Here is a 20,700-nt window from a genome sequence, read left to right as displayed (position 1 = left end):
CGCAGTCGGTAATGTGCTTGTCATGCAAACATGAGACCTGAATTTGTATCCCCAGCACCCATGTAAACACTCAGGCATGGCAGCATGTTTGTCTGTAACTACAGCATGACGGGGTGGGTCATGACAAGGATCCGTGGGACTTTCTGGCCACTAGCCTAGCCAGTTAGTGAACTCCAGGTTCAGTGAGAGACCCTATCTGAAAAGATGAGGTAGAGAAGCAATTAAGGAAAACACCCAATATCATCCTCTGGCCCTCACATGCAGGCTCATGCATACACATACACATATACACACATACACACACATACACACACACACACACACACACACACACACACACACACGCATGTACAAACATGTACTTGAACCACCGCCGTGGGGAGTCAGTGTTGATGTACACAGTGAGATGAAAAGTCTCCCTGCTACCTTAGAGCACAGCTGATTTACTTTGCATGTGGTGTCACCTTGTCACTCTGCAGCTGATGCAGCACTTTTGGGCAGTTTCTGCACTCACACCGGATCCTGCTAAGCTTCTGGAAGAATTTCCGCGTTGGCTGGAGAAGCTCTCAGCTCGGCATCAGGGTAGCATCATCATCATCATCGATTCCATAGATCAAGTCCAGGTGATGCTCTCACTGTGTCTTCTGTTAGCAGACATCCTAGCAGACCAGAGTCCCAACAGTGGATGGGGGGAGGGGTGCAGGGGGGATGGGGAGGGAGGGAGAGAGGGAGACTGTATGCTTACAGACAGACAGTAGTGTCAAGTAAATCTACATACTTAGCACAAAGTATTTATTTTGATTTTTTTTTTTTTTTTTGAGATGGAGACTTTTTTTTTCTGTGTACCTTCAGCTGTCCTGGAACTCACTCTGTAGACCAGGCTGGGCTCAAACTTAGAGATCCACCTGCCTCTGCCTCCCAGTTACTGGGATAAAAGGTGTGCACTGCCACCACCTGGCCCTATATTGACATATTTTAAAGGCATGGACAATTCCCTAAATGTCCAGAATTCAAATTTGGTGGTAACAGTGTTTCACCAACGTAGGATAAACCGTTCCCAAATAAGAGTGGTATAAGGGTGAGCGTAATGAGACTTTTATCCTGTTGGAGAACCCCAGGGGTTGTTTTGAGATGCCGTTGTTACAAGTTGACTTCTGCTGTGTGCTCTTAAGCACGTGGAGAAGAGCATGAAGTGGCTGATAGACCCCCTGCCGGTGAACGTCAGAGTCATCGTCTCTGTGAACGTGGAGACCTGCCCCACAGCCTGGAGGTATGGCCCGTGCCCCACAGTATAGAGGTATGGCCCCGTGCCCCACAGCCTGGAGGCGTGGCCCGAGCCCCACAGCCTGGAGGCGTGGCCCGTGCCCCACAGCATGGAGGTGTGCCCCATGCCCCACAGCCTGGAGGCGTGGCCCGTGCCCCACAGCCTGGAGGCGTGGCCCATGCCCCACAGCCTGGAGGTGTGGCCAAAACCAGTTCTCTCAGAATGAACTGTTTCAAGGGCGGACAAGGAAAGGTTCCTGATGTCTGTGATTTTCCCGTAAATGGCTATGAGGCTAAAGATAGGCCTCAAGGAGAAGACACCATCTTTAAGATGTGAGAGGAAGTTAGAGCTGGGGTGGAAGGAAAAAGGAGAAACCAGAAACGGCTGCAAAGTGTCTGAACCAAGAAATGAAAGCTCACTGTGACTTTTGGGTTGAAAAAGGAAACAGAGAGAATGACAGGTTTGGTGCGGGGAGCTTGTAGGTTTGCTTCTTGGGGGGGGGGGGGTGGTTAGTTTGAACTGCAAATTGTAAATCCAAATAATGACGTCCAGTAGGCAGGGGAATTAGTGGTGAGAGAAAAAAAACAAACAAACAAACACACACACACACACACACACACACACACATACACACACACACAATGGAGAGGAGTGGCGGTATGGAAATTCCAGTGTAAGATACCTGTTATTTTAGAATGCAGGGCTTTCATTGACAGCCCTCAGCAAAGAGATAGAAGGGTTGGATTCTTTAGACAGTATTCCTTAGCCTATTTATTTTAACCCAGGAAAAAATAACCTTGTAGTATTTTTCCTACAAGAAAATCTTTCTTCTCCCAGCCATGCCTCCTTAAGGAACTTCAGTGCATACACTGTATGTCTGTGTGCATCTATAAACAGACACGTGTGTATATTTGTGCTTTGTACATAAGCATAAGATTGTTCCTACCCACAGCCGGGGGGCCCTGTAAGGAGCCGAGTGCAGAGACCATCTTGAACTAACTGCTCTTCCTGATCACCTGTCTACTATCACTGCAATATTGACTGTAGACCTAGTTAACATACATGGACCCTGTGGCCTGCTGTTTATCAGTGGATATAATTATAAACCTTAAAATGAATTAATGACTTCATGTGATTAACAGATTCTCCGTGTTTATTTTATAAAGACTGTGTAAAAACAGCTCATCTCATGCTAAAATTTTTGTTCTCTTTTTTCCTCTTTCAACCAAAGGTTGTGGCCTACATTGCATCTCGATCCTTTAAGCCCCAACGATGCAAAATCCCTAATAATTGCAGAATGCCACTCTGTGGATGTAATGTTGAATAAAGAGCAGGTGAGCTTCCCGCTTCGGTGCTTTCTCTCCTCTCTGCCAGAAGACTTAAATTTCAATATAAGACTGTGTTCTTCTGAAGGAAGTTTGGAGTCTAGTAATTATTTAGTTTGGTAAATAATTCTTCCCTTTAAAAAAGTGTGTGTGTGTGTGTGTGTGTGTGTGTGTGTGTGTGTGTATGTGTGTGTGTGTGTGTGCGTGATGCATGGGTATACGTGTGTATGCAGGTGCATGCCCCTGTGCGCATTCATGTGGAAGCCAGAGGTTGGAATCAGGTGTCTTCCCTTATTGCTCCCCATTTTATTTATTTATTTATTTATTTATCTATTTATCTATTTATTTATTTATTTTAGCTAGGTTCTCCCTGAATCTGGTGCTCAGCATTTGGCTAAACTAGTTGGCCAGTGAACTCCAGATACCCACCTGTCCCACTCACTCCACCTCCCACTGCTGGCACACACCACCAGGCCCAGCTTTTTAAATGTGGGTTCCTCAGGAGCTGGCCTCAGGTCTGCACGACTGTAGAGTGAGCGCTTTACCCACTGAGCTACCCCAATCACTCCATTCTGTTTGTAATGACAGATATAGAAGAAAATATACAAATATTTTGGCATTAAGGAAGAGTACATAGTATTAAGTAGGTATTCTAAAACGGAAAGTATTTTTATACTGGCTGCTTCTCCCCTTTGCAGCTGGAATCTGTCTGTAGCCAGACTCTGGACGCTACCCCTGTGACATCACTGATAGCGACAGGGACCATTTCTTTGGATGGGACATCTGTGGCTGGCTTGGGGATCAATGGGCCCGGGCTCCGTTTCTCACTCTCACTTTGTTTGTTTGCAAACTGGGATAGGAAAAGAAGTTAGACCAGCACTGCCGTCCCGCCACCACCCGCAATGCCCTCTACGTCACCCTCTTCGGCAAAATGATGGCGGGGTAAGTGCTCATCCCCGGTGGTGTTCTGCTTCGGTCCATCCTGTTCGCCCTGCTGCAGTCCACTTTCTCAGCACAGTGAGGGCTGCTCACACTCGCTTCATGGGCCTCCAAGTTCTCCCTCAGAGAGTGCGGCTTACTGTTGAAGATGGAGCAGTCAGGAGGGATCGCTCATTGTCTCTGTTTTCAAATCTAGTCATAAATATCTACTTTTCATATCAGACAGTTATCCATTTTCATAAACATCTGATCATTGGTTTCTACAGCCTCCCTCTACATTGTCCTCAGCCAGAGATGTAAAAAGACTTTTTTAAAAATGTTTGTCATAATAGATTGATCCCAAACAACAGTGTGTTGTTTACACACACTGAATGTAGCATTCTTGCATTTAATTCCACATTTTTTAATTTTTAAAAAAGATTTATTTATTATTTGTACAGTAAGTATTCTGCCCGCATGTGTGTCTGCCCACCAGAAGAGGGCACCAAATCTTATTATAGATGGTTGTGAGCCACCATGTGGTTGTTGGGAATTGAACTCAGGACCTTTGGAAGAGCAGTGTTCTTAACCTCTGAGCCATCTCTCCAGCCCCCTAATTCCACGTTTTTTATCTTAGTCCTGCTGACCGGTATAAGCTGGGCTCAAAGTAGTTTTGATTTGCATCTCCCTGGTGGCTAGGGATGTTGAACATTTCTTTATGTGTTTCCCAGCCATTTGAGTTTCCCCTGTAGAGAACTCTCTCTTTAGATCTGTACCCCAGTTTTTAAATTGGGCTATTTGGTTCTTAGATATCAAGTTTCTGCAAGAATCTATTTTAAGAGGGACTGTGGACCCCCTTTTCAGTATTTAAAAAAGAAACTTGTGTGTGGGACCCAGGCCTAGGCCAGGATGTATACTCTGCTGCTAGGCCGCATCCTCAGCTCTTTTCTAATGTATGTGAATGTGTGTGTGTGTAGCATCTGTATTTACTCGGTTCGTTTATTTTGCAGTACCTAGACCTGATCCTAGAGCTTTATGCATGCTAGACAAATGTCCTGCCCTGAGGTGGGGTCTCACTACGTTGTGAGTCTGACCTTAGACCCTAGACAAGTCTTAAACTTGGGCTCTTCCTGCCTTGCCCCTGCCCCATGCCCACCCCAAGTAGCTGGGGTTACACTTGTACCACCAGCCCTGGCTTATTTACTAAATTTCTTTAGTTTACCCTAGTGCTCTCAAAATCCTGGCTCATTACAATTTCAGTGTGCAGGGAGGGTTAACTGTTTACTGTTATTCCCTGCATCCTGCAGTAGGTGGCATGCTGGAGGCTAAGAGCCAACTCTTACCAGTGTTTATGCTCTGTGGTGAACACTAATTACTTGACATAAATTAACTCTCAGCGCATGCTTATCGAAATGAGTTAAATGGTATAATAAAATAAACCAAATGGCTCCAACAGCCCCAGAAAACTATCGCTTTTTTTTTATTGACTTCCCATTATGAGCTGTAGTGTAAAAATAGAGGTCATTGTTTTTCTGTGCCCCAGATTCTCAGTCTGTTCTCTATGCCCACAGTGCTGGGAGAGCAGGCAACTTAGATAAAACCCTTCATCAGTGTCTGCAGTGTCAAGATACAGTCTCGCTGTACAGACTCGTTCTCCGCTCGGTCCGGGAGTCCATGCCCAATGAAGCGGATAAAGAATGGATGACACAGGTGAAGTGCAGTGAACCCAGGAGAGGACAGCTGGGGCGGGGGGGGGGCCTGCCCTGTGAATGGAAGTTTTTTATTTGAGTTTAACTATGCTGCAAGCAGATGTAGGAGGCTAGAGCCAGTGCTTAGTTGGAGCCTTTGTGGTTATCATTAAGATTTCTCTTCTTGTGCTTATTGATTATTCTGTTTGTGTGTGTGTGTGTATGTGTGTGTGTGTGTGTGTTATAAGATCAGGTCTTGCTTTGCTGGGTCAGGTAGTCCATGCCTGTAATCCAGGGAGGCAGAGGCAGGCAGATCTCTGTTAGTTTGAGACCAGCCTGATCTACAAAGGACAGCCAAAGATACACAGAGAATGTCTTGGAATGCCCCTGCCTCTCCCCCCCACACACACAAAAACAACAAAGAAAAAAGAAGAGATAGGGTCTTGCTCTATAGCTCAGGCTGACCTGAACCCCAGGCTGGTCTCAAACTTGCAGCAATCCTGGACCAGTCTTCCAAGTGCTGGGATTATAGGGTTGTACTTGTCTTGGTTTTGGTTTTAATTCCATGTTTACCTGTGCCTGTCTTCTGGGGCACAAATGAGCATTAGCGTGCAGCTCCCCCAGTCAGCCAGGAGTGGGCTCTGAGTACCCTGTAGCTACAGTTAGTTAAATGTGGTTGTGAGCCTCCTGGTGTGGATGCTTGGAACTGAATATGCGCCCTCTGGAAGAACAGCAAATGCTTTTAACCACTGAGTCACCTCCCCACTCCCAGGTTTCCTTTTTCTTATTGGTTTGAAGTTCTTAAAATGTTCGTACTGAATATGAGTTAGATGTCTTTTTCCTTTGTGTCTCATCATCTATGGTGGTGTTCATTTAAATTTTTATTTTGGTAAAATCAAATTTACCAACAGTTCTGATCTGCCATGTCTTTAAAACTCCCTGCTGCTCTAGGTGTCCCCTGTGGGGTGTGTGTACATGTAGCTTCTTTAAAAAACTATATCTTTGTATGTAAACCTTTATTTGTTTGGATTTATTTTAGCTCATGTGAGGAAAACTTAGCTACTTTTTAGCCTTTTGTCATGTGGCTACCTGATTGCTATTTTTTATTAAATAATACTTATCTTCTGATTTAGAATGCTACCTGACAAATATCAAGCTCAGATGTGACTGTGAGTTGTGAGTTTATTTCTAGACTTTTCTGTTCAGTTCAGCTTTTCTTTTTTTTTTTTTTTTTTTTTTTTTTTTTTTTTTTTTGGTTTTTTGAGACAGAATTTCTCTATGTAGCCTTGGCTGTCCTGGACTCACTTTGTAGACCAGGCTGGCCTCGAACTCACAGCGATCTGTCTGTCTCTGCCTCCCAAGTGCTGGGATTAAAGGCGTGCACCACCACGCCCGGCTCCAGCTTTTCTTATTTTGCCAATAATATACTGTCTTAGAGCTTTAAGACAAGCTCTGACATTTTGTTGAGTAAGTTATCTTTTTCTATTTTGGGAGGGCGCTGTGTTGGCAAGGGTGGTGTGTGTGTGTGTGTGTGTGTGTGTGTGTGTGTGTGTGTGTGTGTGTGTGTGTGTGTTACCTGCATGTTAGAGGGTGCACTTGCCAGTTTGTCCACATGTTGAGGTCAGAAGTTGACATCACCATGACTTTCTTCAGCTGCTTCTTTACTTTTCTTCCTTTGAGGCGAAGTCTGAGTAAAACGTTAGGCACCGAGTCTTAGAATTCTTGGCTGTGGTTTCTGTGGTCCCTGTGGTCCCCATGTGCTCTGTTCTCTGTCTAGATTCTCTGCCTCATCAACGTTAGTCACAATGGTGTGAGTGAGTCAGAACTGATGGAGCTATATCCTGAGATGCCCTGGGCCTCCTTGATCTCCATTGTTCACAGTTTACACAAAATGTGTCTGCTGACTTACAGCTGTGGCTTGCTCAGGTTTCAACATCTGCAGGTAAATGTTACCTCAGGCACCTTTTTAATACAAAGGGTTTTTTTGTGTGTGTTCTTTTTGGTTTTTGTTTTTACTTATAGTTATCAATGTAGCATTCTGTGTTTATTCTCTGTGGTGAACACTAATTACTTGACATAAATTAACTCTCAGCTCGTACTTATCGAAATGAGTTAAATGGTATAATAAAATAAACCAAATGGCTCCAAACATATTATACTGTGTTAAGTTAAATATTTCAGATGTTAGCATCAAAAGATGCTAAGCTTTGTCAATATGATTTTTTTGCAGTGACTTTAGGTTAGGTGTGGAACCTGTCCAGCACTAAGCATGTGTCGTGCCTTCATGAGGCAGCTAACATGTCAAAGGTGATACCCAAGATGTTTTCGTTCTAAAGGTCTACTGTAAAATATTGTCTCTATAGTTAACAGAAGTATATTGTACACATCAATCTTAACAAAAGGAGCCAGTCCCAGTGTCACAAGTCTACCATTATCTCAGTACCTGATAGGCAGAGGCAGGAGGATCAGGAGTTCAAGACTAGCCTCTGCTATGTAAGTCTAGCCTGGGATGTATGAGCTTATGTCTCAAAATCCACATTTATTAAGAAGAGCTAGGTATGGTGGCACATGCCTATAACCCTGGGGAGCCGAGGCAGAAGCTTTGTGAATCTGAGGCCAGCCTAGGCTACATTCCAAGAGGCAAGTCTCCAAAAAAGAAAAAAAAAATTATTAAGAAGTTACTTCTATTACATGTTGCACATAAAATGTTAAATAAAAAAAAGAGCAAAATTTCAGTCATAAAACACCTGAAGCAAAATCAAAAGAGACTTTCTCTCTAGGAATGCAAACACACAAGGGGGGTCAGCCCCCTCCCTGCACAGCTGCTCACCCCGCTCCAGTACTGTCCAGTGCAGGATGAATTCTAAGCTCAGCAAGCTGCCCAGCTTCCCATGGGGCTGCGGAGAGCCTAGAGATGGCCCTTGAAGGGATCAGGCCATCTGTGTGGCTCACGGCTGTAAAGTTCCAGAAACTGCTGGCTGATGGAATCCGTGTAGTCATGCCGTGACGGAGCTGTATATGAATTCCTTCACCTGAGGGTACAGCATCCTGTAGAATGTGTGTCATTTTACAGCTTTGCGCCTTTCTCATGTATGACTTGGATATAATTTACTCTTTTGAGTTACCTTTTCATGCGCTGTTTAAAAAATTTACCATATTTTCCAGAGTACAAGAAGACCACCAACTTTAACTTTAACTTTTCCAGCTAAAATAGAGTTTAGAATATACTCGCTGTATAAGACTACTCCTCTTCCAGTGCAGGAGCACACCCTGTGCAGCAGACTCGGGCTGCAATGCTATATTTTACCATTTACATTTTTAAATTAAATTGTGCTTTGAGTTCTTGGTTTTGTTTTGTTTGTTTGTTTGTTTTTGTTTTGTTTTGTTTTGGGGGGGGGTTTTCGAGACAGGTTTCTCTGTGTAGCCTTGGCTGTCCTAGACTCACTTTGTAGACCAGGCTGACCTCGAACTCACAGCGATCTGCCTGCCTCTGCCTCCCGAGTGCTGGGATTAAAGGCGTGCGCCACCACACCCGGCTGTGCTTTGAGTTCTTAATTTTTGTGTTAAACTAAGCTTTTAACATCAGTAAATCCTGAAAAAAAATTTTTAATATTGTAGGGCTATTTCTACTATATAACTATAGAAATGACAGAATTATACATTGCTTTTTGCCAATCCACTGTCAGATGTATAATGACTTGACACAGAATCTGGTATTCTTTTATTTCTTTTCCCCCACCCCCAAGGCCTGGGAAACAGTGAGGTTGGAATACATGGAGGATCCTGCCCTCGTCTCCTCATACAGACAAAAGCTGATCGATTATTTTACCTCACAGCTCAGGTATCACCAATGTCTGCCCTGTCCTGTCACACACCCCCACCTACCTTTGTGTTCTTGTTTCTCTTCCTTTGCTTGTAACTTGATGTGTAAACTTGAGCCAGGACAGGTGGCACAGGCCTGTGATGCCAGTTATTTAGGTAGACTGAGGCAGGGAGATTGCAAGTTTAAAGCCTGTCTAAGGCTACTGGTGATTTCAAGTCTAGCCTGCAAAACTTAGTGAGACCTTCCCTATCTCAAAATTAAAGGTTGGGAAGGTAGCCCAGTGCCCACCTAGCATATGCTAAACTGTGGATTCAATCCCAAGTACTGAAAGAAAAAAGGTAAACTTTAATTATTACCTGAAGAAATTTATCCTTTCCTTATTGCATAGCAATATCAAGATTTTATGGAAATCTTTTGTTATTATGACAAAGGTGAAGCATTGAATGACACTGATACAAGATCAATTTGTTGTCTTCATTTTATTCTATATAAATAAAGATATGTAACACACATGTGCATTCTCTCTCTCATACTCACACACACACTCATTCTCTCTCACACACACTCATACACACACACACACACACACACACACACACACACACACACACACACACGCCCCTCTGAGTATGTATATTCAGATCCTTTGCAGGTCTTCTGCTGCTGCATCTGCTTCTGTCTTCCTTTCTTTCCTTCTTTCTTTGCCGTCATTTAGGCAATACCTTTAGCACATGAAGTGTTAGTGTATGGAAGGGGCTTTCACTCTTAACTCTTTCAGTGCTTCAATGTTTTATCTCCTCCCCCTCTCAGCCTGGGCAAGAGCCTGGTCCAAGATGTCAGGGGTTTATCTAACGGCGAGAATGGGAAACCGGTTCTGGTATTTATCTAATGGTGAGAATGGTAAAATGGTTCTGGTATTGGCCTAGCTTTCTCAGCCTTGGATTCTTCTAGAGTCAGCAACAGTGGTTAAACGTCTTTGTCTCCCCCCAGTGCTCTCCTGAAGCCTTCGGAGCCCTCTGTGGCGGAAGTCTCACTGTGTGGTCTCCTCTCTCTCTCTCTCTCTCTCTCTCTCTCTCTCAGTCAGGACAGAGTGACCTGGAGGATCGCGGATGAGCTCCCGTGGCTCTTCCAGCAGCAGGGAAGCAAACAGAAACTTCACGACTGCCTCCTCAATCTCTTCGTGTCTCAAAACCTTTACAAAAGGTCCGAGGCTCCTCCTACATCCTCTCTCCCCAGAGGGACAGCTTTAAACAGCCAGTTGTTCTGCTTCAGAACACTGGTGCGGCTGGGTGGTGGTGGCACATGCTTGTAATCCCAGCACTCGGGCAGCAGAGGCAGGCGGATCGCTGTGAATTCGAGGCCAGCCTGGTCTACAAAGCGAGTCCAGGACAGCCAAGGCTACACAGAGAAACCCTGCCTCAAAACAAAAAAGAACACTGGAGAAATGGAATTGTATTGACATTTAAAATAGGAGGAGTTTCAGAAGCACCTGAAATACAAACAGTGGGGTGGGGGCAGGGGAGTCCGTGACAGTTTAGAAATTGTCATGAGAGCTCATTTGTCTGGAGGGAAAGTATATTGCTGCTTTACGGATGTCAGCTGGAATGATCTCAGGGCGCTTGTATATCTTATTTTTGCATTTAAACAGATTTTAAACTGTGCAGAGAAATTAGTCCCAAAGTCAGCCTCTCAGGGCCTCCCTGTCTCTCACACATGCTGCTTCAAAGGAGATTCCGGGTTCCCAGTGGAACCTGACCAGTGTTGATCTATAAACATTGTTCTGTCCCTTGAGTGCGTTCTGTTGCCTCTTTGGCTACATTTGAGCTTGTTAATGGTGTAACTGTACTTCCATTAGCCCAACTTCTGACCTACAAAGCCCCAGAAAGGATTCTTTGTTCGATTTCTGCCTCACTAGAAATGTAGACACTTCTAAGAAAATACATGAAAATTTTGATTTGCTCCTGAGCAAGAGCTCACAAATTTCATTCTTGGGCCCGTTGAGCTCCATGCAAGCTGGTTGTGAATCCCAGGAATTCAGATTTGGCCTTTGGCTTAGCATCTCTCTCACCCTTCTCAGCGTCACCTGCAGATGGATGCTGCTATTTCCCCCCCAGTTCCTTGAGACAATCACGAGGTGCCTATGCTATGGGAGATGACCTGTTCCCCTATTTTCTGCTATTCTAATTCCCATCGTTTGCAGTGATTTGGGGGTGAGTCGAGGTAACATTAGCATGGACTGTCTACCAGGGATTCCAGTGACTGCAAGATCTTAGCGACAGCTGCCGGCACTGCAAAGGCCTTTCCCTCTCAGACAGCAGGTGGCGCTGGTATCCCCCTTTGGGAGGTCAGCCAGCCTACTGCAGAGGACACAGCTGAAAGCAGTGGGATAGATGACAGAGCAAGGCTAGCTTCAGCGCCACTGTGTTATGCTTGCCTCGGCATCAATTGCCAGTAGCTCCGAGGAAGCTATTCTGGTGCTTGCGCTTGCAGCCGACTTTAACGTTATGTTTCCAGCAAGTTAACACTGTCTGTTGGAACAGAGGACACTTCGCGGAGTTGCTGAGTTACTGGCAGTTTGTTGGCAAAGACAAAGGCGCAATGGCGACCGAGTACTTCGAGTCACTCAAGCTGTATGAGAACTGCGAAGGCGAGGAGAACATGCTGTGTCTAGCCGACCTGTATGAGACGCTCGGCCGCTTTCTGAAGGACCTGGGCCTCCTCAGTCAGGTAACCGCAAAGGCAGGACGGCTCTCCATGTGTGCGGGTCTCTCCTTCCCAGGAGGGGAAGCTGTTTTCGCTCGTGGGTGCCGAGAGCTGTGGTGGTTAAAGGCTGCGTCCATCAGCCCCTCACCCTTGTTCCCAGGCCGTGGTACCTTTGCAGAGGTCCCTAGAAATCCGGGAGACGGCGTTAGATCCAGATCACCCGAGAGTAGCCCGGTCCCTCCACCAGCTGGCCAGCGTGTACGTGCAGTGGAAGAAGTTTGGCGATGCGGAGCAGCTGTACAAACAGGCCTTGGAGATCTCGGAAAACGCTTACGGGGCGGACCATCCGCACGCGGCCCGTGAACTTGAGGCGCTGGCCACTCTGTACCACAAACAAAACAAGTAAGTCTTAGGTGGCTCACGCTCCGACTTCATGGAGCGAGTGTGTGTAAGTGGTAGGCTTTGCTTTGCGGGTGTTTATTTTCCTCACGTTCAGATGGTATTTTCTGGTCTGAGTGGGCTACACAAAGAAAATCAGAATGGCCAGGTTGCTTTTCCCGGAAGATGCGTGAAGGAGAGGCATATTTGGAAGTAATGGAGTTTGAGGTTTGAACTCTGGCTCTCCCACCAGGCGTCACTGTGATGCTGAGCACACTGCAACTACCAGGACCATGATCTATTCTTAGTGGCCAAGTTCCAGTTTGGCAATAAGGGTTTTGTTGTTGTTGTTGTTTTGTTTTAAGATTTATTTATTTATTTATTTATTTATTTATTTATTTATTTAATGTATATGAGGGCTTTATACCTGGATGCCAGAAGAGGGCACCAAATCTCATTATAGATGGTTGTGAGCCACCATGTGGTTGCTGGGAATTGAACTCAGGACCTCTGGAAGAGCAGGTGGTACTCTTAACCTCTGAGCCATCTCTCCCGCCCAGCAATAAGGTTTTAGGTGCTCCTGGCCATGAATTTTATTTATGTATTACCTACAGTCACTTCTATGCTTCATTGGAAGGTTTATTTATGTATTACCTATGGTTGCCTCTATGCTTCATTGGAAGGTTTTCCTAGTTTTGACAGAGGTCACAGAGCCCACAAAGCCTAAAATGTCAACTACATACCCGTTGTAGGAAATGTGGGCTGATCAATAGTGCAATAAAAAGCTTTCAAAGCGAGGGTATACCCCAACAACAGAGCACTTGCCTAGCCAGTGTGTGGCTCTGACACCATATCAATAAGACAACACACCTTTTTAAAGCTTTTCTGCTACTGAGTGGCAACTCTTCCTGTCTCAGAAATTCTTTCTCTTCCTCCACCATTAGGGAAACTTCCTAGAAGTTCTACTTTTTAACTTCTGTAAGAATTGCTTCATACTAACTCAGCCTGGATTTTTGCATTTATAGCTAACCAAAAATTACCTTGTTCAGATAAAAGGTGCCTACTGCAAACTAAACTTTGGGTTTAAAATAATTAATTGTGACCTTTTCAGAAGACTGTGTGGGTGTCCTCAGAGACTTTGAACTGCATGAGCCACGCCTAGATTCCTGTTGTATTTAACAGTCAAAACCACCCTGTACTGTAACAGTGTCTGCATCTCCCTGGCTCATGACTCAGAATATGGTCTTTCCCATGACTCACCATATTCTCTCTCTCTCTCTCTCTCTCTCTCTCTCTCTCTCTCTCTCTCTCTCTCTCCTCCCTCCCTCCTTCCCTCATTTTAAGGTATGAACAAGCTGAACATTTTAGGAAAAAATCCGTTATAATTCGTCAGCAAGCCACAAGGAGAAAAGGCAGCCTGGTAATAATAAGCTTTGTTCCTGTTGTCCTTGAACTTGAGGGGAAGATGAGGTCTGGGTACCACGAGTGCAGAAACCTTCAGGTTTTTAAGTGACTCTAGAAAGGCACCGATCAGCGTTCTCCTTTCATTTATAATCACAGTAGGAGAGTGGTATTGTTGCTAAATGCCAGAGGGCATTTAAGTTATAGACTCAGCTGAAGGAGACTCTGGCCAGTGCTGTTTTAAGCTACTTTGATTCTGTTCTGTGAAGAGTTAGGAAAGGAAATAGAGGTTTAATTAACATCTTCCTTTAGATTAGGACCGGGAAGAACTGTTTTCCTTGAGCAAACTTTTGAAATGTTTCTAAGTTGCTGATTAAAAAAAATTAAATATAGCATGTTCAGCTTCATCATTCTCTGTACGTGGGACTAAGGAGATGGTTGGTGAGTAAAGTACTTGTTGCACAAACATAAGGACCTGTCGGCAGCCCCCACATTAATAAAAACAAAGGCTGGCACGCTGACACACTGGTAATCCCAGCACCGGGGAAGCAGAGACAGGATGGTCACTGTCCCTTTCCTAATCTAAGTGGCTCTCCCCAGGTCCCAGCAAATGACAGCATTTCTAAAAATAAAACCAAGTGAGGATCTACCCCGGAAATTGACCTCTGGCTTTCACATACACATGTGTGTACATATGCATGATTATAAAACAACAAATAAGTATAAAATGCACTGTAGAGAAGGACCCACTTCAGTAAAGATTAGGAAGCTGTTGCCTGGTCTTTCTTTGCAAAGGCTGTGGCACACTCCATGCTAAAACGCATCACGATCATTTTCATACGTGTTTAAGGAACTGTGAACATGATTCCACGTAGAAATAGTACTCCTCATAAGTGGTACAGTCAGTGTGCTACTTCAAATAACTACCATCCAGGTTACAGAGAAAGGCTTTTGTTAGGACGCCAGTAGATGCTTCCCGAGTCGAGGCCGGCACTCAGTGGTTGCGTTTTGTGTCCCTGCAGTACGGGTTCGCCCTGCTACGCCGACGGGCTCTTCAGTTAGAAGAGCTCACGCTGGGCAAGGACAAGCCTGAGAATGCCCGAACCCTCAACGAACTGGGCGTCCTCTACTACCTCCAAAACAACCTCGAGTGAGTACCGTGGCGCTCACAGCCAGACTAAGTATCCCCTGGCTCTCTTTGCTGTGGCGCTGTTTTACATGTGCATCAGATTCAAAGTTAGGAAAAGCAGACGAAACCTCTGCCCACTTCCGGTTTGATGTTAGCTGACGACCGTTCACGCACTTGATGTGTTGTTTCCTTTTCCTTTTCCACGTTGCTTCTGAAGCTAAGTGTCACTCCGCAGCACCCGTAGCCCGGCCTTCGTGCTATGAAAAGTGAGTTAATGCGGACAGTGTACGTGAGCCCTCACAGGAGCATCTTCAAACCAGCGAGGAGCTAGGAGAGTCAGTGGCCGATTGCGCCTGTCACCCTTTAGTTTACTTAGAAACTACTTCACACCTACCCATCCACTGTCAGAAAAAACAAGTGCACTTAGGTTCCAGAAAAATGCAACGTATTTCACTGAAGTTCCTTTTACTAACAATTATTTGGTAGCAACCCCTAAGGGAAAGGGACGAATGCCAACATCTTTCATTTGGCACCGGGCTGATCACTGTAAAGATCTTAGAATGCTGTTTCCAAGAGTATCCGTGGGTTTTCTTTTAGGAGAAATGGAGTTGAGAACTGAGTGACCACACGGGTGGGGGGGGGCGAGGGGGGAGAAGGGGGTAAAGTAGAGGAGTGGGTTTGGGATGAATATTTCCTTCGCTTTGTCTAGGAATAAAAAAATGTTTCTGTTCTCCACCTCACTAGGGCTTAGGGCCCTGACCTCTAGAGAATAAATTGTTTCAGGCACTTTGGGGTTTTGTTCCTAGAACGGCAGAACAATTTCTGAAGCGTTCCTTGGAAATGAGGGAACGGGTTCTGGGCCCGGATCATCCAGACTGTGCCCAGTCCCTGAATAACTTGGCAGCACTTTGCAACGAAAAGAAGCAGTATGTTAAGGCAGCGGCGCTCTATGAACGGGCCCTGGACATCCGGAGACGGGCCTTGGCTCCTGACCACCCTTCCCTGGCCTACACAGTAAAGCATCTTGCAATCTTGTATAAGAAAACGGTAAGGATGCCTCACCGTGCCCGGCAGCTTTAAAATGTACCAGAGAAGCCATGACTGCGCCCAGCCAGTTAGTTTATAACCCGATGGCAGGTTATTGAGGTGAGCATTAAAAAAATAAAATTAAATTAAAAGATTTAATTTCTAACAAAGGAGACCAGGAAGGTATATGTTGTTTCAGACTTAGTCCAGTTAAGATATGGATTTGGTTTTCTGAAAACACATGTCACCTACAAATCTACCCATCAACATTGTGAATGAGTTCCTTTCAAATACAAAACATTTTATCAGCATTGTGAATGAGATGGTTTTCATATAATATCTCAGGGATTTTCAAATCCCCCTTACTGCACTTGCTGTTAACCAAAACACACCAAATCATCCAATGGCATGGGCTGCAGAAAGTGCCCCCCCCTTTTTTTTTTTTTTTACAAAATTATCATTTTACTATACTTTTCTCTGACTTTGTCTACAATTAAATATCAGCTCTTCGCCATGGGAGTGATGTTTGGGTTTCTCTAACTGTTCAAATAAAACTTGGCCCTGGTGTGCTGTGACTGGTATAGACCCAGAGTTGCAGGCTGTCCTGAGAAGCCTTGAGGCCCCCGGCAGGGCCTGGAGTCGGAAGGGAACGTGCCATTCTTTCAGGCCAGTTTCTGAGTTAAAGCACCAAGACGCCCCAGAGGTTTGGCAGGCGGTGGAAAGTGGCTTTTATTTTGATGCCGCCAGGAGTTAAGGACAGCAGCCGATCTATACCACTGCAAATTTTTTTATTTTACTGGAAACACTGGATGAGTAAACAAAGTGCAAATTATCTTCCCAAATTATCAGACAAGTCTGCATTCCCAGCAACTTCATTGAAATATTTTGGATTTTCAGTTGCCTATAGGCATAACTAGCTGTATGCTTCTGCACTCATTTAATACATTTTATTTCTGGGGAAAGCTCTGGCCAGAAAGTAGTTATTGCTTTGATGTTTTGTTAGATTACACTTTTTTGTTTTTAAGGGAAGAGTTGACAAAGCTGTACCTTTATATGAATTGGCTGTTGAAATTCGGCAGAAATCCTTTGGCCCAAAGCACCCCAGTGTAGCTACTGCCTTGGTGAACTTGGCAGTCCTTCATAGCCAAATGGTAAGCATCTACATTTCAACTATTTACAAATGAATGGTCTGAAGAAAAAAAAAATATATATATATGGCTAAATGTGAGTTAATGGCACCATATAAGGTCATTTACCAGCTAATGCTTCCTTTTTAAATAATTCAAATCCTGTTGAAGTTAGGCTTGTAAGCTGGTTCCTTTCTGCACAGAGAAGACCAGCTGACTTGAAATCAGGTTTGCTTTTCATGTTCTGGAGGCCCCGTCATTCTCAAGACAGTCTGGGGCAGTAAGCAGGCTGTGCTTATATTCCAGATTGTTACTAAACTTAAGTTTTTACTTTCTGCTATAATTATCCACAATCATAACTTATGATTGTTCATAAAACAATGTTTACTTGCATCCCTTAGGATATTGAGATTTTTTTTTCAAAGTGCTTACCAAGTAGGCTCAGTATAGAATACATTAAAAGTAATTTGAGAAACACGGTGTGTTAAGTGAGCACCATTACTTTTTGTTTTTAATAAGAAAAAGCACAGCGAAGCCCTGCCACTATATGAAAGAGCATTGAAGATTTATGAAGATAGCTTGGGGCGGATGCATCCTCGAGTTGGAGAAACATTAAAAAATTTAGCTGTGCTCAGGTAAGAACTTTCCCCCTTTTCTCATCCATACCAAGTTTAATAGCTTTGACTCATCACAGAATAGCATGGGATATTTATTGCTGAAAAGGCGTCTCATGCAGCTTTGGATACTCCTGCGGTAGGTACTCAAGCAGAGAAGGCAGGCTGATTTTTTGAAGGTGTGTATCATGCCCGGTAGTGAAGATGGCTTATACTGGCTGCTAACTGCTTCTGGGGTGATAGGGCTACCTACTAATCTCAGAGCTGACGAGTAAGGTGTGTGTTATTTTGCTTACTCCAGTGTCTTCATCTTGGGATGCAGTTGATAAGAGCACTGAGCATCTGTACTGAACCTATTACAGTGGTCTTAATGGTGCACATACAAGAGACAGAAAGTTCCACACTGTAGACAGAAGGATCTGAGAACCCTGGCTAACTGGTCTACCTGTGTGAATATACTAGAGGGGAAAGAAAAAAAAAACAGTGCAATGGCAATGGGAAATTATTTGCAACTTGTTTTATATGTGTCTGGGATGGTTATTGAGAAGCAAGGGCCTCTTGTTAATGGCAGTGCACTTTCTCATGTTTTTTACCCCTCAAAGCTATGATGAAGGGAATTTTGAAAAGGCTGCTGAACTGTACAAAAGGGCAATGGAAATAAAAGAAGCAGAGACATCACTTTTGGGTGGAAAAGCTCCTTCAAGGCAGTCCTCAAGCGGAGACACATTTATCTTTAAAACATCTAATGTCTTCCTTCCCCAAGGACAAAGGTAACAGTATCATCCTTTGTGAGAATACCTCAGGCTAAAACAACATCTGGAACATTCTAATTCAAAATTTAAACGTTTTTTAAAGAAAATCATTTTTTCCAACTTAGTGTTATTTAACTGGTATTTGCATGACGTTGTACTGGGTTACACTGAATTGCTGTGTCAGGTTTACATTGATTAATGAGCCCATTTCCTATGGGATGAGAGCCAGGGTGTCTAGACATCAGCAGTCAATGGCATGAGGAGTAGGGTGGCTTCTGCAACAAGAGCCCGCGGTCTCAGAGTTCCACGGTTCGTTGTCTCCGTCAGGAGCAGCCTTCCCTCTGCTGCTCATCTGTTCTCAGCTGGGGTCTGGCCCAGTTCTCTACCTCAGAGAACTTTCAAGGGCTAAAGGGATGTTTAGGAAAGGCCTCAACGGTCTTCAGTGAAACAAAGTGGACAGGAGTTCTTGTTTGTTTTCTGGGTTCGTGTGTGAGGATATGCACACATGCGTGCATGTATGTGTGGAGGTCAGAGGTCAGCCTTGTGTATCATTCCTCAGTTGCCGTCTACCTTTTTAATTTTATTTAATTTTTTAAAAAAAATTTTGAGACAGGGTCTCGGTGACCTGGTGCTTATTTAGCTAGGCTGACTGGCCTTCCAGCCTCCTAGTGACCTATCCTCTTGGCCTGAAGACAGGATTACAAGCTTCCATTTCTATGCCCAGCTCTAAAGTCGGTGTGTGAGTCTGTGTAGTTCAGAGTGACCTTGAACCTAAATCATTCCTCCTTGGCCTCCTGAGTGCTGGGCCCACAGGTGCAAACCACCACACCTGGCTTTGCTTTTGAGTCTCCCGATTCCCTAAGCAAGATTTAGTCATCCCCTGCCTTCTGTGCTGTGTCTCCAGGGACATTTAGCAATGTGCTGTGCCTGTGCCACAGGTGTCTGGCTCTTTACCACTCTGATCTTTCTTATTGTGGTAGAGGCCTGCAAGCCCAGCTACTCACAGGCTGATACAGGAGGTTCTTAAGGTCAGGGCCAGCTCAGAGTATGCATGAGTTCAAGGCCAGTCTGGGCAACTTAGTGAGCCCTTGTCACAAAATAAAAAAGTAGAGCTGGTGACACAGTGGTAGTATGCATCAGACCCTGGGTATATTCCTCAACACACATACATGAAAAGCCATGACAATTCTATTTCTTTCTTAAAATGGTCCAAATCAATCTTGATTTACCTCAATAGGTTGTTTTCATACTGAAAATTAAATATTTTTATAGATTTTATAAATATTGCCACATTTTAGATATTGTTATTTGTATATTTATAGTAAATTTTTCATCAATTTTAAATCCTGTAATATCTCAATATGTATTACTATAAAGATGAGACATAAAAATTGTATTGTGTTGTTTTAAAATAAAAATGCAATTGCAAGCTCTCTGTTTTACACTCTGTCTTACAAAGCTATTTTGCATTGTTATTTAAAAATCAACATTGAACATGTTTGAGCAGACTCAAATATCGGCCAAGTTTACTCAGTAGTTTGTTCAACTTGAAGACCTCTGTGGTGACTGCAGGGTATGCCAAGCATCATGAAACTCCCGGGGATGCAGTAGCCAGCAGCATCACCACCCAGAACTTACAGTTCAACTGCAGGCCCCCTCCCTGAGGCCTCTCAGAAGCAGCCTGAGACCTAGGGGACCAGGTAACTCCTGCTGGAGCTTGGGAAGCATTGCTGAAGTCTAGACATTTTTAGGATAACTTAAATTAGGCAGGATGGCACAAAATAAGCTTTTTCTACCTTTTGGGGAGGCTCAAGCTCAGAGGAAGATAAAAGCTAAAATATGACTGTAACCTATCTTTTGGGGTTTTCCCACTGTGAAAGGTACAGATAACTGAATCCATGAACATATTAAACATTGATCTTACAAATAATCTGTCAAAGCTTAGAATCTGATTATTTCAAGACTAATACACTAAAAATATAGTACAAAGTTTATGTTTACCACCTCAAAATAACTTTAATAAGCTGTGACCAGCACTCTAATAGAATTTTCAAGTAGGCATAATATTTATTTTTTTTTCTTACATAATTTACATTTGAGAACTACACAAAAATATTTTAGAAAATGCAGTATTATTTAAGTGGCTTTATGGTACAAATTAGAATTGAGGTGGTCACTAAATTATACATTTCTCTTTTTTTCTCTAAACTATATTCAAATTAAGTACATAATAAAATCATTATTTTATCTATTTTTTATCTCATTATTTACTGCACTAAAAATATGTTCTGTGCTTACTAAGTTAAAAGCAAGTGTGTGGATCTGTGATTCTTTTTTTTTTTTTTTTTTTTTTTTTGGATCTGTGATTCTTTAACAGTAAGATTATGTTCATATTAACATATACCTGATTCACAGGTTGTATTAATGTTACCAGATTCTCAGATTGCATTCACTTTAACATACATCTCCATAGCAAAATGATAATTTTCAGACAAGTCCCTCAATCATAAACAATTGGCAAAAATTTACTATAATTTGTCTTCAGTACTTTA

At 43.7% G+C, this 20,700-nt stretch overlaps 1 protein-coding gene across 1 annotated transcript in view; it reads left to right on the top strand.

Moving 5' to 3' along the window:
* The window catches only part of NPHP3 (nephrocystin 3), a 39,650-nt gene extending 20,073 nt beyond the window's left edge, over positions 1 to 19,577 (top strand). Inside the window, 15 exon segments of the mRNA XM_084754370.1 lie at positions 480 to 623; positions 1,173 to 1,270; positions 2,496 to 2,598; positions 3,449 to 3,531; positions 5,079 to 5,217; positions 6,973 to 7,137; positions 8,942 to 9,036; positions 10,099 to 10,221; positions 11,559 to 11,745; positions 11,882 to 12,123; positions 13,444 to 13,519; positions 14,523 to 14,650; positions 15,436 to 15,676; positions 17,302 to 17,417; positions 17,999 to 19,577. Coding sequence (XP_084610496.1) covers positions 480 to 623; positions 1,173 to 1,270; positions 2,496 to 2,598; positions 3,449 to 3,531; positions 5,079 to 5,217; positions 6,973 to 7,137; positions 8,942 to 9,036; positions 10,099 to 10,221; positions 11,559 to 11,745; positions 11,882 to 12,123; positions 13,444 to 13,519; positions 14,523 to 14,650; positions 15,436 to 15,676; positions 17,302 to 17,417; positions 17,999 to 18,170 — 2,112 coding nt within the window. The 3' untranslated portion in view covers positions 18,171 to 19,577.
* The last annotated feature ends 1,123 nt before the right edge of the window (positions 19,578 to 20,700 follow it).

Source organism: Acomys minous (assembly GCF_964271855.1).
Source record: "Acomys minous genome assembly, chromosome: 13".
Taxonomy (NCBI): Eukaryota; Metazoa; Chordata; class Mammalia; order Rodentia; family Muridae; genus Acomys; species Acomys minous.
Note: the sequence above shows the minus strand (reverse complement) of the source record. Positions and strands in the feature narration are given on the sequence as shown.